Here is a 27671-nt window from a genome sequence, read left to right as displayed (position 1 = left end):
AGCCAATTTTTTGTAGGAATATTATAGACTTTTATTAATACAGAAGATTACTGGAAAAATGCAATCATGAGCGAAAGACATAACAGGTCTGCTGGTGTGTCGTGTTGCCATAGAGATCTGAGTTTGTGCTGCAGGTCATTGCAAATGAGTATATAATTGCAGAGTAGAGAGGTGTGTACAGGGTAGTTGAAACTGCTGTGATATGCCTTTATTGAATTTCTTTAACTGTATCAAGGACGTTTTGTCTTTGGTTTTTTTGGGTCTGAAATTGAATTTTTATGTGCATAATTTGAGTTGTAAAGGCAACCGGATGAGGAGCCTCTCACACAATCCATCGTAATATGCAAAAGGGGTCAATTTAGCTTGAATGCATCACACGCACAAACAGAATTATGCAAAGTGCAAGTGAATAAAAAAGGGGCCAAACAGCAGCAACGACATGTTTCTGCTAGGATAAAATTCAGAGTTTAACAAAGAGCAAAGAGAGTGTGGTGAGTAAAATATTTCCACTGATTGAAAGAAACAGTCCTTGACAGTTTGACACTGTGAACAACGGTTAACCCTTCTGTCAATATTTAGGGTCATGTTCAGACCGACGACAGCGGTGTTAAAAAGCAGCCTCGTCATTCGTTTCAAAGAGACCGTTGTGTCGGAACAGAAAGGATTCTGAGACAAGCAGCTCCAGGAAGCATTCATCCAGCAATGTACTGCCGATCAAATACAGGGAATCTCACAATCCTTGTAGAATATATGAAACATTATAAACCACTATGCAGTGGATTAGCATCTGATAAGCCTTCAGAACTCATGTATTACTCAAACTAGGCATTCTGATCATATCTACATGTAAGTACTTGTGCCAACTCGCCCCACAGACAACAATCTGCTGATTCTGAATGTCTACAATAAGTAGTTAATAGTTATAGTTAATGGTATAGTTATGTGTTCTATCCTTGTTGTGCACATAGAGTACATGGCATTTTACCAAATTTTAATAGTAGTCATGAAAACATAATATAGTTGATTTGGTATTTTACATACAGTATGTGCAGCTCTTATACAGAAAACTGTTCCTGACTTTAGAGAGATTGGAGAATTCTGCCAAGACCACATTATTTCTTTGGTATTGTCATCTGAAAAAGTCCAATGAAGACTGTAGTTGATCTTTACTGTCACTGTTTTGTTGTTTTCTGTGTCTGAGTTGTTAGGATTATGACATTATAATGTATAATAGATTTCTCTATCTGAAAACATGTTAATTAAATGACCCAGGTCCATCAGATTAGTCATTTGATAAGCAACTTAACTATCAGAGTTTGCTTGAATCCAGCATTCTGCCAACTATTGTCAGTCACATACTCAAACAAGAGTTACTGAATGGATATTACTATGGTTCTTTGAATTCCAGGTGACTGGAGACAGTGACTGAATATCCACCATTTGTGACGGTCATGAGGAACTAAGTTCCAGTTGATTTCTGTCCTTATGACATGAACATGATATTGTCTTATACTTCAGGGATGTGTGCAAGGCAACATCATAGATTTTTTTCAGGTTTTTTTTTGGTCTAATGGACTGAGTTACTCAATTTTCTCTAGTAAAAGGCAAAGAACTGGACACTATAGATTGACTTCAGATAAGCTTGGGCTGGCAGTGATTTGAGCCTATCGATGCTTTTAGACAGACAACAGTAAAGTGACAGACGCTGCTAAAGAGAGCTGCAGGTCAAGAGAAGGTTCAGATGAGGACAGAGTGTGTGAAAACATTGATGGAAGGGCCCTGAGTGTAGGAGTAAAAAGACAGATGTTGATAGCTTACCTGACAGGGAAAAGTTAATGAGTCTCCTGTTGCCCAGTCCATGGTTGACTTCAGGACTAACCACTGGCTTTAATATCTGAAGACACAGATAGAGACAATGAGTTCAGAACTGAGAAACATGAAAACACACTCAAAGCTTCCTTCTCTTCTACACCAGCGTCTTCCTCGCTTTCCTGTAAGATGAAACTTTAATGATGCCCATAAGGAAAGTGGGTCACTGCAGCCAAATAACAGTATACAAGTAACGAATAACCATATACACGCAGAGAAAGAATACAATTGTAAAAACTGAAAAGCAAATATGAATAGTAATTAAATATACTGTGAATATATTTATAAGTGTAAAGAAATAAAGATATATAATGTATTTAAATACAATTTATATTTGCAGGTTGAGTATCAGATATACAGATGGACATACAGTATATGCTTATTGGTCTCTTGTAAAAAAGGATTATATAGTTTAAACGTAGATGTAGAGAACAATCATATTTAAATGAATGCATTACTGGCAGTTTCCATTATAAGAAACTCTATGTAAAGAGCCAGTAGTGCGGAAAAAGTAACAATGTGCAATAACACAAAGATGTCAGACATGACAGGATTTCGACTACATGTTTAAGTAGGGACAAAACGTCCAGTCTGATTTCAACACACAGCTTTTATTTTAAAGCTCCAAGCCTGACAGCGTCGTGCGATCAATACCCTGTCTTCATTATCCCGACATTGATTCTACAGCCAGGAAGAGGAGGAGCATGGGGGATGGGAGGGGAGACAGAGGAGCTGATGGAGAGGGAAAGAAGTGGAGGAGATTGTGAATACAGCTGTGTTGTGTCAGGCCAACCAAATGTTTTGCTGTATGTGTGTTACACACAAAACAGATTCATATAACAGCACAGCAACAGCTACAAATAAATGTCCTCTAGCAGCAGAGGATATCTTAGAGGTTGTCTATTGAATGATCCCCTGACTTTTTTGTTGAGCACCACCAGCAGGTTGACATTTTTGGTTTTGAGCGAAATATTGACAAAAATGGGATGGATTGCCATGAAATTTGGTACAGGCTTTCAAGGTTCCCAGTGGATCAAACCTAATGACTTTAAGGATCCCTTACAGCTCCTAGCAAGTTGACATTTTGGGTTGAGAACCAAATTCCTTGACAACTGTTGGATGGATTGGTGTTAAATTTGGTGCAGACACTCCTGTTCCCTGCACGATGAATTGTGATAGTTTTGCTGATCCCTTAACTTTTCATCCAACACCATCAGCAGGTTATCAGTGCTAATTATCAAATGTTAGTTAATTATATTAAACATTAAACCTCTTAAACATCAGCATGGCATTAACATTGCAAGCACGTTAGCATTCTAATGTTAGCATTAGAGTTGCCACGATCAGTCAATTAATCGATTAGTCAATTAGTTAATCAGACAGAAAATTGTTTTGAGTCTTTTGGATGCAGAGCCTTAAATGTGAATATTTTCTGGTGTCTTTAGTCCTCTGTGACAGTAAACTGAAACTTTGGGTTGTGGACAAAACAAGAGATTTAAGGTAGGATCTTGGGCTTTGGGAAACAGTGATTGATATTTTTTTTACCATTTTCTAATATTTTATAGACCAAACCACTAACTGATTAAATGAGAAAATAATCAACGGATTAATCGATAATGAAAATTGTTAGTTGCAGCCCTAGTTAGCATTTAGCAAAGCACTGCTGTGCAAATGTACAGCCTCACAGAGCTGCAAGAGCGGCATTTTGGCCAGATAAGGGTGTCAGAAGAAGTTAAGGGGTCACCAAAATTATTAGAAATTATGGTCTGGGACCAACTAATATACATACCAAATTTTATCATAATCTGGCCAATAGTAGATAAGATACTTTATGCTGTTGAACAGACAGACAGGCAGACAAACTGACTGACATAGACATCCTCAATCTGGTGATAGCTGGGTAACAATTAATGTTACATATGCATGTAAATATGTAGTTTATTGTGCATAAAATAAGAGATGTATTTGTTTATTTTGATACTTCCCATTTCACAGTGACTCAGATTATAGTGTCATCTTAGACAAATTGCCAGTTTGGTTGACCATCAATGCAAAAGCAATAAGACCACAGGAAGTTAAAATGAGAAATAAAGAAAGTATAAAACCGCAAACAGCCAGTGTGTCAGTCTTCCAAAATACTGCAGTTTTTCCTCACAAAAGCTCTGAATGAGCTCTGAATGCTTATGCAACTGACTGGAAACACAAACAGCCAGTGAAAACAACAAGATAAAGGGATAAAGGGAATGACAGATGTTTGGACCAATTCATTCTAATGAGATGCTAATCTGCCTTGCTGAGTACAGTCATGGAGAAAAGTGCCAGCGTGGGTCTCCTCAATGATTCTAATCTCACAGATAAACCAGATGACAACTTCATCCATCTGCAGCACACTTTATATAATCGACATTTCTATCGGAGAAAGTGAAGACAGACAAAAGGCTCTTTAAAAATATAAAGGGAACAGTATAATTTATAGCCATCCTTTAAATAATGCAAGAATCTTCAATGATGTAACAGTAGAGAGATTTTTACACAATAAAAGCAACCTCCACACAACCATGACAAGCCTGAAAGAGACAGCCCACACTTACAAAGTGGATCCACATCTGATTACAGGTCAGATACACCAAGGCTCCGACCTCAGTGTGTGTGTGTTTAAGATATTTTAATACACCCTAAAGCCTTTTAAGACAGAGAGGCTAAGTGAACTAACTCAGTTAGTGTGGTTGAACAGAGACACAGGGCAGGGTAGGGGAGGTCGTGTCAGCTCAGTGTTGAGAAAAGGTCTGGTGGGGGTGGTGTGTGAAGTGCTATTATTTAACATGGATCCCTCAGCAGTGGTCACGGGTTTATGGTGCTATGTACATGCTCTTCAGAGATAGAATCATGAAGTTGTTCTGACATTTAGGAGCAAAAACTATTTGGAGAAATTTATCAGGACACCAAGTTTCCAAGTGGTATTTACCATCTAGGAGCTGAACTACACTGCAATAGTTGGAGTCTAACCAGTTCATGGTGTATTTTTTATCTTTAAGGTAGTTCCCAAGTCCAAATTCATGTCAAAGATATTTGCACCACCATAATACCAAGCAGGTAGTTAAATCCTTTCCTTGTATTTGTCCAATTGCTTCTTGACCACCAAAGATGCAATCTCATGCCTTGAAAAAATTTTTAAGAGTTGTGTTGGTTCTTTCGAAATTTGTCATAAATGTGCTTTTGACTAATTAGTGTCTGTTTTTGAGATTTAGGGCGAGGGAAAGGCATGAGATTGTTACTATTTTTCAATCTACCTAGTCAAGAATGATCATCACAGGCCCACAAATTGAAGCACATATTTGTTCAGATTAAGGTGAATGACACAACAGGAAAGTTATATTTTTCTTCAAAGATTTAGTGGTTTTGTAAACAAATCAATGCATTATCATCCTTTCTCAAATACACTGCCAGTTGGTGAAACTCATCATCCTTTCTTCTCCTCGCCAACATTCGACAAACCTAGTACATTCTTTTTATGCTTCTTACGAAGCATAAAAAACAAAATTCGTTATCACTGTTCCAATGCTGACCAGAGAGAAAAATAAGACAAAATGAAAACAGTGAATTGTTACTGTGCGAAATTTATGCACATGAATTTATTGCATTTTCGCTTCCGAACGTTCAGAAACTTTGCAACAGCATTTATGTTATATTTGACTGAATTTTGATTGAAGTTCACTATTACTGCTATAATTCGTTCGTTCAAATGTTAAATATTCTGCCTCAACAAATGCCTTCATCACAACTCTGATAACCAAAGTTATTGTCAAAAATGTTTGTCTGTAAAAAGGGAAAATTGGCCAATATATGTCAGCAGTGTGTTTTCTACACTCAATGTTGTTTATGGTCTCAAAAAACAAACCCCCATAGGCTGGGCACTATTTTTTTTTTCCTATATCTTAGAAGACATAGGAAAAGACATACGTTAAGTAACGTGTAAGTTTACCATGACATGTAGCGTGTGCACATGAAAATAAAGGTGATATGTCTGCCCATTGCAAATATCCTGAATATTTCAGGCCATTTGTCACAATATATTTTACATACCAGCAAATAATTTTACAACCTTGCATTTCCAGTATGTTGATATATAATGCACACGCATATCTGTTCTGCCCTAATATCTTGTTCAGTAACCTATGAACACATCATAATCAAATGATTTCCCTAAGTCTCCATTTGCAAAGTCTATTGCAAAGTAAATTTTAGCCATGCTAGCAGCATTGCTCTGGGGATAGCAGTGTCAGTTGGTTAGTCAAACATTTGGTTCCCAAAAGATGAATCCTAATGACTTTGACATTTCCTTTACCTCCATCATCAGGTCAAAAATTCAATCCGTCCAACTCTTTGGTGTTTGACTAAATATCTGCAAAACAAATTCCATTCCCATCATCGTGGTTAGTGCTTATTAGCTAATATTAGCATGGTAAACATTATCTGCTAAACATCAGCAAGTTAATATTGTTACTGCGAGCACGTTAGCATGCTGACGTTAGCATTTAGTTCAAAGCACCACTGTGACTAGGTACAGCTTCACAGAGCTGCTAGCATGGCTGTAGTCTTAGTTTATATTGAAACAACTCCCAGAATGTATTAATTTCATGTCTCACCTTAGCTTTTTATTCATAATCTGATGTATTAGCGAACTGATGTATCAGACTACTTAACAAGGGCTATAGTTCAGTGTTAACAATGTTGGGACTATGATAGATTAGATACTTTTGAATAACTTCCACACACTACAGTAGCATATCATAAACTTACACTACTTTTTATGAGGAACTATCAACCTACTGTATTTTATCATGTATTGTACAGTATTATACTTCAGAAGATTAGCTTAGTTTAGATTCTGAATGTTAGACTGACTGACTCTACATTTTTGGATTGTGACACCACAAAACTAAGCAGTGGCTGCCTGCACAATTCAGCCAAAGACCTATTTATCCTTTCCACATTGTTTCATTGACTTAATTATGGTGAGAAACCTACATAGAGAATTTCTTTTCTGTTAACTGACAGCTTACAGACTCATGTCTCTCATGCTACTGCAATATTACTAAAGAAAAAAGGGAAATAACTGAATCATACACATGCAGGAGTTTTCACATGTTTATGCATGTGTGAATAAAGAGAAAGACATGAGTGAATATTTATGTTTACCCAGGCTATCCAGCTGAGCCTTGTCCTCCTCCCGCTCCTCCTCTCAGGATGGCTGGGAGACAACAGTCCCAGCTGGAGACACATGCCGTCCATCACATACATACACAAACAAACGCTGTGTCTTCTCTGTCTGCAGCGTCTGACAGTTCTGACTTGCTTGAGTAGACAACAGTCAATCCAGACAAATCTGCTCCACTTCTTTCCTGTCTGTCCATCTCCTCTCTGGTTATTTTTTCCACCTTCTCCTTTTGTTGTGTCAAACTCCAGCAGTTTGATCTGGTGGTTTTTACCTCTCGCCTCCAAAAACCTGAATGATTTACCCGGACTGGCCTCTCCTCTGCTATCACTGCTCCTCTCTTCCTTCCCTGTCTCTCTTCCAATAGCGGTTATTTTTACTCCTTTGTCCTCAGGAAGTAAGAACAGATCAAGTTCTGGGCCCATCAGCATTTCCAGCGGCCCACAACAGCAGAATGGGAAGGCAAACATGGAAATCCAATCGCCCAGCTGGACACCTGCTTGACACCACGGTCTGACTGATCTAGGCTTTAGAAGGGCAATGACAATATAGATATACTGTGGTATTGCTCAATTCTTTTTGTGACAACTTCCCAGGGTTTTTGAGCATTGCTATGCACTTCCCACCTGCTTATCCAATGGCCAGGCACTATCTGGCAGGTTTAGATATCAAAGGTTGTGAAAGAGTCAGATGCCTCAAGCAATGAGAGGCATACTGAATCAAAAGTCTCAAAGGGACAAATCACCAGGTCTCTCCCCTTTGTTACAATAGATATTAAGTACTAAGTGTCAAGTCAGAACATATTGTCAATTGATACTTGTCTTGTAATACATCACATGTAGTTACTTTAGGTAACATATCTTTGATATGCACAAACATTTTAAGGATAAAGCTGGCAATAGTCTATATTTGTCTTATTGGTGGGGAGTGGTGGTTGAAATTATCAAAATATATGCATAGCCAGATAAAAGGTTGGACAAGAACTGCATAAGCCAAGATGATTAATAGAAAATGTGGAAGCTGACTGAACTGTGGGAGTTAAGACTCATCTAAAATGAATGGAGATATCCCACAACAGACAGTATGGTTGTGACCACAGTCTCAATGATAAATCAAACCAACAGCCTTCCTATGGTGCACCACAATTTAATTGTGTGTTGTCACTTGTTTGTGGTGCTGACTCTCCACAAATGGACTACAGCTGACACTAAATCAGCCAGTCAGCAGGGGTGGACATAACAAATTACATTAACTGTTGCAAAGGCTTTGGATGTACTTGTACTTTTTAAAAATCAGCAATTTTACTTAGTTTTTCTGTTTTTTCTCAAACAAAACAAAACAAAAAAGCTATGAAGAAGTATCTCATCTATCTCTAGTGGTATAAAGCCATGGGACTATTGCTTAACCTCAATGCAAACTGACAATCGATAGAAACATATAGAGATCTGTGCATAAATGAATACATTTACCCTTCATAACTTCACAGTTTCAAATGCAGTACAATGATGGGTATAGACTACACACGATCATACACACTCTTATATATCTTTTTTCACTGACAACTCTCTCTGTTTAAAATCTGCTTAAAATAACAAAGGAACAACAGCTCACTTGCACTAACGCACACTCAGTTTTATACTGGTGTATTTGGCAGGGATTATTACATGTAATATAATAATCTAATTACTGATGCAAAAGTCTCAAACCTAACTGCAATGATTACACATGACACAAACAGGCTTAACTTGTTTATCTCTGAAGAAAAACAACTTGCTAGATCCAACTTTGGAACAGCTGTACTGAGATCCTGTAGGAAAAAACATGAAGCAAAGATGTGTTTTTTGTAAAGATCTCAGACAAAACTTAATTTTAAGACCAGTTGCAGAATGCAAATGGGAACAACTGATACAATTTGTGATACTTTATGGTTCTAAAACGTGTATAGTACAACTTGCATACAGATGGATGACATTTCTAAATAACACAACCTATTCTGATAAACAATATATGACCTAGCTACTGCATGTGGTGACTCTGCCTGTAGAGAAAGAGAAAAAACAACCAAATGCACCTAAAGTTCAAATTAGGCAACTCTTGTGTGGCCATCAAAGGTAATATCCTTTTGGGTTTCATTTAATAAGAACATACCAAACCAGAAAACAGCCATACAGTAGATATTCAATTCTATTTGGATTATAAAGTCCACACGACAGTGAGCTTCTATGCAGATGACTGCTGACTCTTCAACTGCTCACGAGGTCATGTTCCTGTTCATGGGCAAGCACTGAATTCTGAAATAAGAAATGCTCAATGGAACTGAACTGTCAACACTAGGTGACCTATGACTTGTGTACTTTGCCCTATATTACCCATAAGGCAAAGTACTTCTACCTCCAGACAAAACAACAGACTTTATGTAGTGACCTTGAACTCATTGACGGTACTGATCTGTATACCAGTAGATAAATGCATTCTTCTGAGCAGTGTAGAGAGAATATATTCAATGAACTACTGACACACATGCAGTTGTGTATCAGAGCTTCACCACAAGAGAGTTACAGGCACAGAGGTTAACCCTACCTCCTCACGCAGACCAACCAGTAGGAGTAGCTACTGTAGCGACAAAGACACTATCTCTCACTGGCAAACACTGCCAATTGTGTTCAATGGGCCGCCTGGCCAAGCTGGAAGCACCGCTGCCAGGGAGTGAACCCAGGTCTCTGCAGTGGTAGATGAGTGCTTTTCCCCCCTACACCATCCACATACCCACTCCCCTTATACACATTAAGTTTGACAGCAAAGACAGGTAACCAGGATGCTACTGTTCATGTAAATACATACAAGATTACTGATGAAGCTGTTCGAATTTCAGAGAGCGGCACATGTCAAAATTAAGCTATGAGATGTGGTGAGACTCACAGGTGCAGAGCCCTTCTTGATGGTTACGCTGGGTGTGGTTGCCCTCAGTGCTCCGGTGACACCGTGGTAGTACCTGAAGCAGACCTGGGTCTCAGCTGAGGACGACACATGGATGGGAGAGGAGGGGAGGGGAGGTGGCAATGATGGAGACAAAATTCTAGTTAGTTTCTTTTATCAACACTGAATCATTCACCACATCTTTACCTGCTTTTTAAAATGTGCCCGTAAAACAACAAACAAACCACAGTTTGATTTTACATTATTTCCCCCGATTTATTTATTTGTGGTATTCAATTTTTCATTTGTATTTTTTCAGCAATGACTTCCTGTTGATGTCCCATGTGATCACTGATCAGTACAAGCATTTGTGCACATTGAATTGTGCAGTATAAGAGAGAGAAAAAGAAATGAAGAAAAGAGAGAAAAACAGAGAGGTAATTATTGAAATGTCTGTCTCGTCCTCAGTGGCTTTTGAATCATTCATGGAACTAAATGAAATTTTGTAATTGTATATTATTCTTTAATGATGATTTTCAGTTGTAAGCTAATACTTTTATTTATTTTATCAAAAAGTTAGAGGCAAAGAAAAAAATCTAATCCTTTTTTATGATCTATACATTTTACTTCAGTCATTTATGAAGTGATCAGTGATAGTCGATTGGTGACATTTATCATTTCTGGGACTCCGTACTCTTAGAAAATAGGGGAAGTAGAGCAAAAAAAACAGCAAAAGGCTTGAGGACACAAGGAGATTAAGGTCATAGTAAAGCTCCATGTTTCTCTGCTTGTTTGGCTAGACATACTCAGATGCTTTGATGAGAAGAGAGGAAACACACAGCAACACTGCATGCAAGTGACTGAATGTATAAAAGTATGTCTTAATTTCACAAGTGTGTAACAGAGGAGGAGCAAAAATATAGCTATCATTTCTATTTTCACAGCGTTAAATGATTTATTAAAGAAAAGAAAAACCTCATAAGGACACACTGGGAAGGGTTAATCAGACCATTAAATGCTGGTGACAAAATAAAGTAAATATACAGCATATCCACAGTTTGAACATTTGGTGTGATGCATCACTGCAGCTTGGCTAACTGTTTTTAGTCATTAAAGGTAATGCTCCTTGCAGCACAGGGGGACATCAGCACTATCTTTATCAACGAATAACACCCTTGAGCAAAGCCCTTTACCCCCAACTGCTCCTGTGGAGCTGCTCAGTGACCATCTGATCAGACTGTGGTTACAAGTCAGCTTGCAGGTGTGAATGTGTGTAACTGTGGGTGTTGCTGCAAAAGAGAGGCTGCCTCTCAGTAAAACTTCCCTGAATAAAATAAAGGTGTCTTTGCAGCTAGTGTTGGTTTAATGTCATATCGTTTAAATGCCATTTCAGATGCTTTTCCATGCTGACAAGAATAAATGTTCTGGGGAAGTATGAATACTTGCAACAATTTAACAGAGGTTGAAATAGAGGTTGGTGTTCCTAAATGGAAACACCTGGGCAGCTTCATGCTGATAAATGTATTCTGTTGTGTGCATCCACATAGTCTCTCCCACTCACACACACAATCCCCCATGTCCCTAAACACAACAACTGTGCACCATTTGTGACTGTCTCCCCGCACCTTTTCTCTCTTCCTCCCTCTAATGATGTGTCTCTGTAAGCAATCGTGTTGCTTTTCCAGAGACTGTTACAACACAGACTGGGCTTCAACTCATACAGAGTATGAAAACACTTTCATGTGATTATGATTTTTGGTATAATTTCATTTGTCCCAAGTAGTGAATGTCTGTGAAGTGATACATAAAGACATCAGGTTCAGTAAAGTGCAGCATGACTAGGTGTGATTCACCAGAATTAGATTTTCTTTGTAGATCATTTTAGCACTGATGATGCAGGATGACATCACCAAAACCGTCCAATGAATGAGTTACCCGTCAGTCCATATGACTTCATGTTTACAGCTTAGTTTGACGTAAGTCAGTGTGAACACGAAGCAGTTTTCTCTTTATTCCTGACAAAGTGGACTGAACTCTGCAACACTGCAACATCTACGGCACCTTTAAGCAGTCACTGAATGTCTCCATATAACAATGTGACTTGTAATTTATAGGAATAATGCGCAGATGGTTTGATTTTAATGGCTTATGACTAAACCAACACTGACGTGACAGACTGCTCGTAGAACCTGGCTGAAAAACTGAAGAAGCAGAATTCCAAAGAGAAATTGGCAAAAATATTATAAAACAGCTAATACAACTTGGATCAAATGGTACAAATTCATTGAACAGTACAATATGGGCTGTTTATGGAAGACCTCAACTTGATCTGATTTTAATGAAAAACTAATTTCCCTGGGGTAAGTTTCCTTGGGAGAATTTTTGTTACTTACAGTCACTGAAGTGGGAGCTGCAGTCGATTTTCCAAACTATCTGTCCCTTGTGAGATCCGTTGATTCCTCGGTTCTTATAGTCCAGAAAGTTCTCAGACAAAGCCTCATCTGGGAAGAGAGATGAAACTGATGAAACAACACTGCTACTTCAACCCTCCGCACTTCTTTGAAGAAGTAGATTTTTTATATTTCATGTCCCATTACACTCAGTAACAAAATCTGCATTTGATTCTACATGCAGAGATGTCAGTGGAGTGTCCTTCGTTTGCTACTGTACCAATGCTTTCAGGTGCCTGAACTTCAAATGACTTCAACATCACATCAACAAATCTCATTCAATCTTAACCAGCAATTGTAACTAGGGATGTACGATGTTATCGGCACGTCATCGGTATCAGCCGATAAAAGCTCTAAAATGACATATCGGCATGGGCCATTTCTGAGAAGCCGATTTGTTGCCTTCTCCTCCACTTGACTGTGCTTCCCTCCACAGCCTGACGGTCCCAATGCTTCCTCCGCAGGCTCCACTTCACTCAAGCTGCCCGTCAGACCTGCTGCTTCTTTCCACTTTAACCTGAATAACCAACCGGGCCTCGGTGCTCTGGTTGGATCCACATAGAGAGCCAGGGCTAACGTTAGCTGGGAGGCTAGCAGAGGCTGTGCTTCCCTCTGGCCATGCTGCGGCTAACGCTCCCCTAGCCTCTCAGCTAACGTTTGCCCCGTTTCGCCATGTGGATCCACCCGGAGCACTGAGCCCTGGTTTGTTATTCAGGGGAGGCTAGCAGAGGCTAGCTGGCTGTACTTCCTTCCGGTCATGCTGTGGCTAACGCTCTGCTAGCCTCTCAGCTAACGTTAGCCCCAGCTCTCCATGTGAATCCAACCAGAGCACGGAGCCCCAGTTTATTATTCAGCTTAAAGTGGGAAGAAGCAGCGGGTCTGACCGACAAGCTTGAGTCCTGCGGAGGAAACACCGGGACCGTCAGTGGGAAACAAGGGAGGAGCTGCTAACTTCAGCTGCACAGATAGGAAACACCTCGGCTGACAGGATGTACCATTTCTGTTTGGAAAAAAAAATATTTTTGGTTTATAACAGCAGTTGGAAACCAGCGCATTAGGTGCATTACCACCACCTTCTGCTCCGGACTGTAGACCAGAGATTAAATCCTACACATTAATCCTGTTTGTCTAATGAACTCAAAGAAAACTCTACTGCTTGATCCACTTGGCAAGTTCATTAAAGTGTTAATGCTGAGCTCCTGAACTCCAATCTTCCTAAATTCTTCCTTCTTATATTGTCTTTCTTGATCATACTTAGTACAATCTATGCTTGCATGCATAATAGTCTCCTCAGCCATCTGGAAAAAAATATGTGCATATATGGGTATCGGCATCGGCAATCAGCCACAATGAGTTGGAAATATCGGCATATCGGATATCGGCAAAAAATCCAATATCGTGCATCCCTAGTAATAACCATCACACAATGAATTACTTAGACATAAAAATGTTATCATTTTATGTGCTCAACCCTCTATTACATTATGGGCATGTTATTATGTTATCAGTTTTTATCACATTTTTTATTGTGTTATACATACTTATTACCTTATTAGACATTACAATAAGTCATCCCTCATTGAAGAATGGAACAAACTGTGGCCAAATACTTTTCAGGCTAGTGTCATTAAATATACTTCAATTAACCCATTTTTACATTTATCATCATGCCATGTCTCACTTACCTACAAGATACATTCCAATCCAGTCCCCAGCATCCACCTCCTCCTTGATGTCCCATGTGATCACCAGGTCTTCAGACTGGCCTATGGTGTAGTGAGAGGAGCTGATGGTGAGGGTGGAGCGAGCGTCTGGGGAAACCAGATCAGTGTCACTGGTGGAGCGTGACAGCCCCAGCATGAAGGCCTCCTGGTTCAGACCGTTGACAGCATAGGTGTCTGGACCGTAGCTGTGACGATCCTTACAGCGCTGGCGGGTCTGGCTGCTGCGGGTCGGGGAGGCCATGGCCGCCAGGCCCAGGAACCGATTCTGGTACAAGTTCTACAACGCAAGACACAGCAAGAAGAGAAACAGAAATAGAAATAGAGAAATACATAGAGAAATAAAAACATAAGGCTTTGTTCTGAAGATAAAGAAAATCAAATGAGAAAGCACCTAATTGGTGTTTGTTAGAGTTTTCTTCTCTAAGCTAAACATGACATTACATGCCTGAGTGCACTGCAACATCTGTAAGTACGGCACTTACAGATGTCTCTATGAACTAGTTTTCATTGTTACTAGTGAAGTATGCCTTTTCCACAAGACCATAAACCCTCACCCAAACAGTGATTGTCTATTCCTAACATAGTAACCATAACTTGGCACAGCGAGCCTGACAAGTGTTGGATTTCTCCAGTAGCAGTATGCATGGAGCTGGAAGTTTGAAGGGTTGTGTCTTTTTTGTCTTTCCAAAACCAGTGATACATGAGCTAAGTGTAGAGATTCAAGAGAGAGCCAAGAAGCCACTATAGAGTTTAGAGTAAAGTTAACACCTCTGTCCTGATTTTTATCGGACTGGTGGAAGTTTACACTTCACAGCCAAACCAGTAACCCAAGATAACTTTACATGTGTAAAACACAAGAGTTAGTCCTCGTTCTCAAAGCATTTGAGGAGTGGGGCATGTAGCCTTTAGTCACAGTCTTTTAGCAATATGACATGTAGCTACTATAAGCATTTGAGATTCAACATTCTTGTTTTAAGACGAGGAGGCTGTATACATTAAAAAGGCAGCTGGCTTTTTAACGTATAGCTGACATAATCAATGTTTATCAGCTACAAATGAGAAGCCTGGATTTCTTTACGTCTGTGGAAATTTAATAGCCATTGTTTAAAAAATTAAAAAGAATTTTAAATGGTAAATCTGCCAACATTATTATTGTAAACTACAAATTTGTTTGCAAAATTAGAAGTGGAAAACTTGACAGCATTAGCACCGGAATAGACTTTTTGTCCCCCCCACTTTCAGGCATTATGGTAATAAAGTGGTAACGTCTATTACCGTCACAGTGATAATGTCTAAGTCTACTCTAACATGTTGGACCTTTAAAACCAATCATAATCACAACACAGCAGACAGTTTGGTATTTTCCTGACCTTATAATTTGCTTTGCCTGTCTGTGTGGTATTGTGGTGCACAGCGCTGCATGCACGGTGAACTGCCGGGATGAGACACGCAAATTGGCAGCACAAAGCAAGTTGTTGGTGTTTTTGTGGAGGATGGGTCTTAAATGTCTCAGAACCACGTCTGTTTCTGGAGCAAAGTCACTCTGCTGCCACTTTGGTGATTTTATCAACAAGAACAAACTAAATACTTGCTGCAGATGTGCTGCAATAATGCTTGAAATATAAACAAGTTATTTCAATTAAACACTCTCCAACTAAAATCGGCACAGAAAATAACATTTAATGTGGATAAAGCATCTGTATATATCTGTAAATGAATGTGGGTGATTCTTACAGTGGCTTTATACTGTATGAAAAGCTTCTTCAGTTCATTAAAGCAGGACTGATATGTTGATAAACCTGCAGTCTCTGAGAAGTGCTGCGCCAGAGCGCAGTGCTGTTACGCACAGCTGTTCACTGTGTTTATCTACATTAAATCGCCTGAAAACTACACCATGCTGCTACAGTATAATCACACACACCTCTACACACATCAGACCGGTCGCTTATAACTCCATATTCTGCCTGTTTAGATGTCAAGTTAGCAGGGCTCATCATAGCCTCTTTTCAAACTTTCTTTTCAGCAAAAGTAGCGCCTCATGTTTTATTCTTGAAAGAAATTGCAGTGCAAACGCTGTTGCGTAACATTAATTATGTGACCATTTACGAGGTGAGATACATTAGAGTTATGGCTGAAATAGTATCGGTCCAATCCTGACTATTACATCATCCAAAGCTGGATGTACTCCTACTTCAAATCTCATTCCGGCACTGCTGCTTGACAGGCACTGATGCATATAAATAAGGGGAGCAGAGCTTAGCAAAGGGTCAATATGCCTTTTTCACAGAAACCATTATGACATTTCACAGATGGAATAACACAGGTAGAAAGGATAATATATATGATGGCTGAATTCCATTTAGCTGCTTCAGTGTCAGGGTCTTGGTATTGTGCATACTGGATCATTGTCACGGCATACTGGGACGCTTGAATAGAAGCAACACCTGTGCTTTTCCTACTATGACAAGTCAAAATGCTGTGAAAAAGGTGGTTTGGCATACCATCGCACAAGGGATTCATTGAAAACAATGCATAGGTGTACTGGACGTGATGCAGAGGACCAAAGCTGGCATGCCTATAGTGCAAGCCAGTTTGTCATAATTCACACAACAGTCACAGTCGGAGGTCATTGGTGACTATCTTTCTTTAGTCTTTATTAAAACAACGTTACATGATGAAAAATCTCAGGCCGTAGTTTGTTAAGCTTCATTGTAAACATGTGAGTTGCTTGTCGTCTCTTGCATTTCTGACGGTTAAGCTTCTCGAGGCAGGTTTGCTGCCCCGAGTGGTTGATACACGTGTCAATGAAACTGTCAGTGGAATGCACCATGACCCTGGAACCAGGTTTCACCTAGTCAACCAGGACTGAAATATTATGGTCCCCCGCCTCTCAAAAATATGTTTTCTTCTTGTTCCTATGGTTGAATGTTTGGTTTTCACTGTGTAGTTTGACACTAGAGGGCTGTTTTGACATTCATCTGTTGAAAGTGGAAAGTTTCTCTGTGCTCAATGAAAATTAAATTTTAAGGAGTGTATGCCAATGAGCATGATTTGTGACATCATAAATAGATTAGCCAATCCTGGTCCAATGCTTCACACAGGTGAGATGTGGAAACTTGAAGCCTCCAGTGCACAAACCCTGAGGATGGATTTTACAGTGAAGTATTTGCATATTCATAGATTCTGGAATTTTTAATGAGGGAAAATGAGGATTTTAATGTGGTAATTATACTATTTTGTGGAAAAACCATATCAGACACACATTATTGTTCCATTACTGTATTTTTATATGTCGTAATACATGTCTGGAGGGGATCTTTAATGATTACAACTGTAATTTTGGACAAATATTATTCAGCACCTGATCAAAATGATCTTATGGGTGAGGGTTATTACATAATAGCATATATGTTTTCCTGTTGTAGTTCAGTCCCTATTAATCTACATACTTTATTGGTAATCCTATTTGCAATACAGTGTCGCAGACAGGATTCAGTTAATGACTGTAAGAACCTGTGAACATGAACCTTTCAGAACTTGTAAACATGATTTAAAGGTGCGACATGACCCGCTAAGAGTTCAGTGTCTGCTCAGCATAGATGCTGTGATCACAACAAGATGCAGCATCATTACCCGCCAGTCCAAATGCAAAGGAGAGTTTCCCCATCCTGAGATCTCAGATCAGATCAGAGAATGCTCCAGTTAGAAAGGAGCTTCAGGGCACGGCTCATTCAGCCTTGACGGATTGGTCGAAATGCTGAAGCACTTTGTGCGTGCAGTTAGTGATGAAGAAAGGTTGTCTGCATGCAAAGCACAGTTTTCATGTGCTTGCTTAAGTCACCATGTGATAAGAAGTATTAGTGAAACTACAGCATCATTATGGATTCAGCCTAGTGTTATACCAATACAGTGTGTTTTAATTGATTAGAAAAATATTGGTCTTTGTGAAAAACAGGATATGATACAGTCAGTTTACATTACATGATTAACATGATTTGAAGATACTGAATATAAGAACACAATGTATTAAATATACTATATATAAAATATACTATATATATTGGTACTGACACCAGCCTTCCCAATAATGGTTGAATCCTGCAGACAAACTGGGTACTGGGTGGTGGAAAGCAGGCAAATGGGCAGGTGCTGGGTGGTCGTGATGGCGGGTGGGGGGGCACTGACCTTGATACTACAGAGCTGCATCAGCATAATGACCAGTCAACCCAAAGCAGACCAAAACCTGAGGGAAGGGGGAGGAGAGGGATGTCGTGTTACAAACCACAGAACAAAAGAACAGGCAGTGAATGCAGCAGGTGTAAGTCAAGTATGGCATCTGTGTGCAGTTATGTTAGAGGGGGGGGAAAAATCATCATCATCATTTTCATACTTCATCTTTTTCAGATAAAAATATGAATTATTGAGAAGGAGCAAATGGACAAACAAGAGGGAACACACAGAGAGACAAAGACATTATGACCTCTACATAGAAACATGGAGAACAGAGATATTCAGCGACGAGCAGACATAACATCACAGCAGCTAATGATGTTCAACTTAAAAGATATTCAAGACAGCAACAAAACACACATCCCGTTAGTTATCATGTGCATCAGTTGATGGTCACATGGTTTGCATTGCCTGCAAAGGAAGAAAATATTAGCAGTCCAGTGAATGTGAGCCACATCTGGTATGAAGGGTATGATGCAGAATGACTGACTGTGTGCTGTATTCACTGCAGTATGAGAAGACATAAACCCTCAGTTGATTTCATGTGAAATACAGAATGTGCAATGAATCCAAACATCAATAATATTATTCACAAATGATTCAAATATTCTATTTTTCAGTACACTGTCAAAATCAAAGATAAAATACATTATAGTGATTTTAAATGACCATAATTAGCTGAGTTGCAGATAGATAAGGGGATGGATGTAATTTCATGTTGCAGTAATAAATCAGCCACTATTATCTTATATGTTGTCATAGAGAAAAAATCTAAGAGGATACACGTCTCAAGCAGCTTGGAAAGAAACATACAGTAGCGTATGCATGTCAGAGGAAGTAATAAACAAGATGTGTCAGTTGTTAGTTATGTAGGAAATGCTGTATTTTTCTGGCACCAATAAAATACATAAAAGGTAAATATAAATGAAATAAAGGACCAGTAGGAGCACATGGCCTCTTCATAAACAACTGTAAACACAGAGAGGTATGATGTTGTATTTCATTCTAGTGAACCTGTAACCATCTGATCACTCCTGTGTTACAACATGACACCTGCTCACCCACACATGATCAGCTGAGAAGCAAACACACACACAACCACTTTCACCACCCAGTGACCATGAATGGTTTAAGCTTCACTTTCTTTCACAAACTCCCCATTACATACCTAAACATTGTTAGCGGGTGCTGTCAGGCGGAACAGTGAAGTCTGTCACTGGCGCCTCCTTCCAGAGATATGATTGGTTCTGGCTCCTACAGATTTTATGATTTTATGATTGCCAAACCCGACCATGTGAATGGTTTCTTTACGCTTTTTTAACAGACAAACAGGACAGGCAGTGTGAGTGCAGTAAAATCTATATACAAAAATAAATGTATAAAAACAAAAGAACCAGGGAAACTCAGCACTCAAGTCTCAACCATCAGCTATGAACTGAACTGATGGGCTTTATATACATGTGGCCCCTCCTACATGGACAAACTACAGTGTGTTTCCATACAAAAACAATAACAATTGATTGTTGATGATGATTATTGTCATTGTCCTAAGATTTAAAATTTTCTGTGAAATAAACCAAATGCTCAATATTGTGTTTTAATGTAGCCAAGTTCACTGTATGCTTTTCATTTCTATATCTTCCTGTATGAAAGAATTTTGATCGCTGCTCAGCACTCAAAGTGAAATGCATTTCTGACCATGTAACCCACTTCCAGTAATTCAGCTTACTGCTGCACACAACAGCAGTGTTCCCAGCTCCTACTGATTATATTAAAATGCTTTTTGTTTTATTCTATTTCATTCTATCACTGCCCGTGTCCAGTCTTCATGTCAGATATACATGAGATTCAAATCCACTAACAACAAATTCTATCATACGGCTGGACAACAACACAATCACAAAAACATCTGCCGTCCCAACAGTCACGCCACACACAATTCTTAATGCTTTTAACTCTAACCCTGGTGTTTTTCACTGCATCAGCCAGTTTGGGGAAAAGAAATGCAAATGTTGAATCCATTGCATCATGGAGTCAAAGTGCTGCTGTGCAAAAATGATCAAAATGCAGGTGTGTTCAATATTAATATGTCGAAAATGCAAATTCAACATGCTGCTTTTCAGTAAAAGCCTTTTCAGGAAACAGTGCTCATATGTTGAAGCAACACGGGTAGCGTGGCTTGAATGTTCTGAGCTTTAACCAATGATAGGTGGTCAATACCTTCTGTTGTTGTTGCAGGATATGTTTTGTGCCAACTGAAACTGGTCAGGTCAAATGAATCAGCTTGAATTGAACTGTATTCTTATTTCTAGTTCAAAAATAACATCAAGAAATCCTTTGTTGCAAGTGTGAGGACGGCCTGACATCTATGAACTGAATCAGCTGCTAGAACAGCAATGCAAGAAACAAATTCCTGTTATCCTTTTCATGATGTATATATTGACTAAGTAACTAACAATTAACATGAATGAATCTTTCAGCTATCTTCTAACAGACTCCAGCAACGGTTGTGTAGCTATAACTAGAGGGGGAGGTGGTAATAGAAATGTGCAGACACAACGGTTTGCACACCATGACACACATATGCAAATATGTAACTATACATACTCCTGCTTCGGTCATGTTCAAATCCCCACAGTCCTCATTAGTCATGTAGTACCATATTACTATGGTGCCATAGTTAGCTACACTAACACACGTTTGATAATCTCCGGGGAAATATCCCAGTTGTCCTTTCTACTTGCTCTGACACTCGCGTAATTAACCAGTATAATTGCGATCAAGACGACACGATTATTAATTCGGCGCACATGTAGAGTAGGCGGTTTGGGAGAGACTGGACAGCCTCTACCGGGGAATGAGATCAGCCAGTGCTCTGGTTCAGTAATGATCTCCAAAGGTAACCCTCCTTCAGCTTATTGTTCAACTAATGATGAGTAACCATAGCTACTGTATGATCTAATCCAGCTGTCCACATGACTCTGTGGTTTTACACTTCAAGTGAAAGCTGATATGCACTTTATGTGCTGATGTGTTTCATGAAAAAAAAAAAGAACTTAAAAAGAAAACCATTGTGCAAGTATTACACATAAATATACTGTTTCAGCAGTGCTGCATTGCTGCCAGTGGAACTTAACCTGAACTGGTTCTGAGATAATTGGATCAGATTTTGTTGCTATTGGATAGTGATTAATGGTGCCATACACATTTTCATGATTCTATAGAAAAACACTTAACACACATAACACTGCATACCTTTTTTAGTACTTGTGGAGTCTGCCCTGGTTGCCTGGCAACCTCACGGTGACGACAAGATTCCAGGAAGTCACTGTGCAACATGCAACATGTTGTTTTATTAACTGATATAAGCTTTAGAGGTGCTGACAGGTGTACTAGTACTACATACTAATCTTCATAGTGTACTGTTTTTTAGTATAAAAAACAAAACAACATACTTTACAATTTTATCCCAACAGCAAATTTCAAAATACTTGCAAAGTCAGACATCAATCAAACTGTAACTTTTTTTTTGGTCACTATACCACACTACACACTCAAATACTGCTTAGAATTAGTGTGTATTATGGGTTTGGGGGCACTCAGAGTCAGGTTTAAAGGACTTTTAATGTATCTGCCACAACACAGACTGAATGATGTAGTACAACCTTTGCTACTCAGTTGCAACCAAGCATGACAGAACAGGGTTTGAGAAAAGAAGGTTAAGCGTACCTCTTCACTGTTGTTGTGTCCCATTTATTATGTGCCTTGCTGAGTAGTGGACAAAATAATGTCCCTTTCTCATTAGAGTGTAGGCCTTTTACAGGGATTACTTTTAACTGATTTGTTTATGGGTCAGCCCTTCTCAAAGACGGGATTGTAAGTGGCTTGTTAGCTAGACATACAGCCTCCAGCACGACATGAAACCTCAGCACACAGACGACGGATACGTTTATGAAGAGAACAGCCGTTGCGTATGAAGAGCAGACCAATCAGCACTCCTCACCACCGCAGTCTGCAAGCACACCAGGGTAAATCTGGGTGACGTCATTGTTTACAACCAAGCAGCAACCACCACAGCTGAGCGTGAAGTCGATGCAGAAGGGCCTTGCAGTCATTAGTAGCTGGCAGCAAAAAACTGTGACTGTATTAAATTCAGTGTGAAATATTTCATTATCTCCCTGAAACCCAGGACGGTAAAAACATCTTCCACGTGAATTTAGGGTTCACTTCTTCTAGGGTTCTTCTTCTTCTAGAGATTTTTAGAACAATTGTTTTATAAGAGATATTAAGGTGTAAAAAATTTGCACAACAGAGAAAGAAACACTCATTCACTCTGCTAATTATGTGCACGGTGTTTATGGCCCCATATTTCCCCGTAGTAGCCACACAATTGGCTTCTACTGTATAATAATAAGCTTCACTGGTAGGATAACTGTTTATATGAGCAGGCTGATCTAGTGCTGCAACTACCAATTATTTTCCTTATTGATTCATCTGACCATTATTTTTTGATTAATCAATTAATCATTTGGTCAATAAAACATTAAAAAACGCTGAAAGATAGTCGTCACAATATCCTGAAGCAGTGGTTCACAACTCTTTTCACTTCAAGAACCCCTAAACTGACACAAATCAGACCACCGACCTCCATTTCATAAGACAGTGTATGAAACCCATGACCACAATAGTCATACACTCTGTCACTGGATGAAATTATAGTGAAAATAAATTATTCCCCTTTTTGCTGGGGACCCCCTGAAACCCCCTCAAGACTTCTGGGGGTCCCTGGACCCCACAGTGTCCTAGGGCACAAGGTGATATCATCATCATCATCATCATCATCATCATCATCATCATCATCATCATCATCATCATCATCATCATCATATCATCAAATGACCTGTTAGAATATTCAACATTTGTTTGTGCATTTATGGAAATTATGGAAAAAAAGGAGTAGAAAGAAAGGTCAGGGGTTCACTAACATCATTTGGGTAAGTCTGGTGCTCATGTAGCAGCCACTCAGATAAAAAAAAAAACACCAAAACACCAAGTTCTCTGCCACCACTATAAAAGGGGTGGCACTCCTCTACCCTTATTAAAATTGTGAAAACTGTAACCTGAAAATAAAATTATATCAAATTAAAGTCTCGGCTTCTTTTATGGTGTTTAAACACAATGATGTATCCATATTAGTCTACTGTTGGTAAAAGTGAGTCAGGCTGCAGACAGTCTGACAGTGTCTGATGGAGCTGCTTTTCCACATCCACAGCAGCTAACAACAACTATACACTGTAGGCAGAGATACACTGATGCTAACCTGACAAATCAAATGTCTATTCTTCAAAAACAACAAGTCTGACTTTCATAAAACATGCAAAGCACATAAAACAAATGCTAACACTAATCACTCATCCAACATACAGGGAGGAGATCTCCCTCCTGTGCTTCAGAGTGTCTGCTGCACAGAGCAACACGCTGTGAATCAATACAAACTCTATATACAGCACTGCATTAGAAATGCAGCCGGCAGCTCCTCTAAGTATTAATGTGTGCTTTTTCTGTAACAGGACTCTGTCACTTCTTCACAAGACTATACCAAGTGTTAGGAGAATGTTCTGTTTATTAGATTCTGCAATAAATTGGTCAGATTTTAAACATTCTACTCCTTTCTATGACTTTAACATACACTGTGTGCAGTGTGATAGACATATGATGAATGGATATTAACTCTTAATCATACACCACATGGTTTTCTCTGCCTTTTTCAGCTGTCAATGCTAAAAAGCAGCAAGAACTGTTCAAAATGTCGAGTCAGAGCAACTTCAAACCTTGGTTAAAGCTCAACTAGTTCATCAAGCTGAACGGCACCAAAGATTTCTTGGAAGAGCTTCTCTGTAACCTTCTACAATACAGGCCTCATCAGCACACTACAAAGTAAAGTGTTGTCTCCAGCAATTCTTGTTTGGTGTTATTTTACTTTCAACTCAGCATAAATCCTGTTGATTGACACCAGGCTCTGCAGTAAGTTAGCAATTTGTAACCATGTTGAACACATTCTGATGTCAGCCTAACTATCTGGGCAAACCATCACTATGTCCATCACTAATCCCCCCCAAACCATTCACCCAGTATCATAACATCCTACCCTGTGACCACAGTAGTAAAACATGCAGTAATGTAATACTGAAAAGCACTGTTTTGATTACATCTTAAACGGATTGTTGATTAATCACTTGGTTGACTGACAGAAAATGAATCATTTACAAGTTAATTGATTAATCCTTTCTGTCATTTTTCAAGCAAAAATACAAAACATCTGCTGGTTCCAGTTTCTCCAGTGTGAGGATTTACTGCTTTTCTCTGTTTTACATCATTGTAAAATTGAATATCTGATTCTTTTGGATAACTGGTCAGACAAAACAAGACATCTGAAGGAGTCATCTTGGGCTTTGAGACCAGTCTCAGTTTTGGTTCAGGTAAGTAAGGGTCTCAGTTAAGAATCACTACACCTGTCTGTTCATCATGCTTCCAACTCTGTCATTAACACAGACAAAGAGTGAAAAAGGTGTTGTGAATTGGGTCTACACTAGTCTGATGAGAGCCAGTGTGATAGAAACATCGGAGCTGTATCTTCTGTATCAGAGGCTGAGTCACTCAAAGAAAACAGTCTTTGTCAATGTCAAACTGCTGCTCTTTCTCATTTTGGTAACGCACAGAGAGAAGCAGCACCAACAATCTCATCTACACAACTCAGGACATAATGATTAAGACATTATTTACATGTGCCAAAACTTTAGACTAAATATTTCTATTTCGCATACCTGTATAATGTAAACTATGTCAATGGTCAACTACTGTTTAGTGTAAATGTCTGCTTGCTTACAGGGATTATGTGAATGTGTTATTTTGCCACCTATTTTAATGGCTACAAAGCTCTGAGACTGGGCATCTGCTATTGTCATAGGACTAATATTCCTCATAGACAACAGAGAGTGTCTCTGGGACTTGTGCCAACCTCTGCAGAGCTTTATTACAGAGTCGAACAATCACGACCAACTTAACACTAACAAAACCCCCTAAAAATCTCACTTACAATGCATGTACTGCACAATAGCATCCTGAACTGGTACCAAACCGTAGCTAGAGAAAATATGCATATTTATGAGCATATTAAAAATAGCTAGGGGAAATCAGTGGCATCCAGGAATGGAGTGGAATGGAAAACCACCAAAACCCAGTTTACCCTCCTTGTTGTTTGCGGAATTGATTTTATGCTCTGTAAGCTTTTCATAGCCTAGTTTTTCAAAAGAAACAAATAAAAGTGTAAAAGTGATTTAGATTACGGAAAATGGTATTTAAAGAGAAAATGGCTTATTTGAAAATATTTAAATTTTTTTCTGTATTTTGGTAGAGGTTTGTGTTATAATGGGCACCAACTGGAAGCCATAATTTACTTCTGTAGCTGAAAGTCACATCCATGTAAAGGGATATGTTGCTTTTCCTGAAAATACTTTAAAAATGCAGCCTATATTACAGTGCTAGTTTATTTAGACTATCAGTCACGTTTGTTGTTTTTTTATGATAGGCTTACGGTTTGCATGATAACAACATAGATGAAAACAAAAGGAAAATGGGCCTACACACGTCGTGTGATGCTCGAGTGTTTAAGAGGATTTTGAGGATGGGAATCCCCACACAAAGAGGGAGGGGGGGAGAGCCTCTCCTTCTATCTGGACTCGTAGTAAATCCTAAATGAAGAGCAGCTGGGGCGAAGCTGCAGGCCCTGCCATCTCCAGCGCCGACACATCAAACCAAACCCTATTCAAGAAATGACTTCTTTTAAATGATACATTGCTTGTTGCCGCATGTTGACATCTTACATGACAGATGACTCGAGCTCTCCTCAGATTCACATCCGTTGTTTGATTCGGTGCACGTCCAATAGCTCGCAAACCTTCAATGAATGATGTTTTTTTTTACTTATAAAACCAACTTTTCAGAGTGACGTGTGTTGGTTGTTGAAAATGAAGCTGCGGGGGGAATCACCTCTAAAAAAAAAACCCATTTCACTAAAGTTGTGCTTGGGGGTATGTGCTCCATATTGAATAGAGACACAGAGACAACCTATATTATGAAGCAACTGTTATGTGCTGTCGGTAAATCCCGTTTAATCAGCCCGTGTTTTGAACAGGACTGGGCGTATCGCCTCCTCCACAGAGTGACAGTCAGTACATGATAGATATGTGCGGGCTGCAGAGCGCTGGGCCACACATCACCTAACGCTACACTGCAACACTGCACAGCACATACCTGGGAGAAAATAAGCTGCCGGTGGATCATTCTCCAGAGCTGAGGATGAGAACTGAAGAGCTGCACGCCTGCTAATTTCCAACCAGCTGCATTTCGACGGTAAAGAGCAGGAGGAACACAGATAAACAGCGTGCGACAGAGAAGCTGTAGTCACATCCTTTCCTCTTTCTCTGGACCACAGTAAAGCTAACAAGCCACAGCGTTCCTCTTCCGGTCGTTGACGATATTACTCTTTACACACCCGGTAACCGTGAAGGGTGTTAACGGCTTCTGCTCAATATTTTTTGATGGAATATACGTTTTCTATTACTATCACGTGATGAATACATCTGTTATAACGGTGTCAGTCATGTGAAATTCCGTTCAATAATCAATTTATGCGACTACAACTCAAAATAGCCTTTTATGTTGAAGGTCTCACTTCTGGTCATGTTGAGGATGAATGTGTCACAGTTGACGCAGCTGGGTACCAATGCCTCTCAGCCAATCAGCGAACGCGCTGCTCTCCTCGCGTCTCACGGCTTTCATATTACTGGAACTTCTCCTCAGTCACATAAACACGAGCTTCTACAAATAGCTGGTGAATAAGACAATAAACTACGCAGCCTTAAGGTGGCCATAATGTTTTATTTTTAATTACATATTTCATTTAAACTACTGTTTTCTTACTACGCATTTTATGTGCCATTACTGGCAACAACCAATTACATAACTGGCTGAAAGTGGCATTATGAAATAAAAACAGATGGATGAAATAAAGGACGTTGTGAAATAATGCTGGGATAACAAATCCTATTATTGTGAAAAGAAGCCAGATGAGATGACATATTATAATTTTGAGCTGTATTTCAAATTTAATTTGTAATATTTTTTATTTGAGCCAACTAAAACATGATATTTGTTCAGAAATGGTATTGCTTCTTATTTAATGGAAAATATTTTAAAATGATGTAA

The 27671-nt window shown here is 39.2% G+C and overlaps 1 protein-coding gene across 2 annotated transcripts in view; it reads right to left on the bottom strand.

The window, feature by feature from the left end:
* The window catches only part of LOC122972616 (E3 ubiquitin-protein ligase HECW1), an 81633-nt gene extending 54651 nt beyond the window's left edge, over positions 1–26982 (bottom strand). The window contains exons 1-6 of one of the 2 annotated variants that reach the window (XM_044339854.1): positions 26718–26982; positions 18360–18417; positions 14136–14451; positions 12394–12501; positions 10004–10098; positions 1819–1894 (exon numbers count right to left, since the gene is read on the bottom strand). In XM_044339854.1, coding sequence (XP_044195789.1) covers positions 1819–1894; positions 10004–10098; positions 12394–12501; positions 14136–14451; positions 18360–18386 — 622 coding nt within the window. In that variant the 5' untranslated portion in view covers positions 18387–18417; positions 26718–26982. Of the gene's footprint in view, positions 1–1818; positions 1895–10003; positions 10099–12393; positions 12502–12670; positions 12830–14135; positions 14452–18359; positions 18418–26717 lie in introns of those variants that run through there. The other variant, XM_044339855.1, reaches the window with a different exon arrangement.
* Between the last annotated feature and the right edge of the window lie 689 nt (positions 26983–27671).

Source organism: Thunnus albacares, chromosome 21 (assembly GCF_914725855.1).
Source record: "Thunnus albacares chromosome 21, fThuAlb1.1, whole genome shotgun sequence".
In the NCBI taxonomy this organism is placed as follows: Eukaryota; Metazoa; Chordata; class Actinopteri; order Scombriformes; family Scombridae; genus Thunnus; species Thunnus albacares.
Note: the sequence above shows the minus strand (reverse complement) of the source record. Positions and strands in the feature narration are given on the sequence as shown.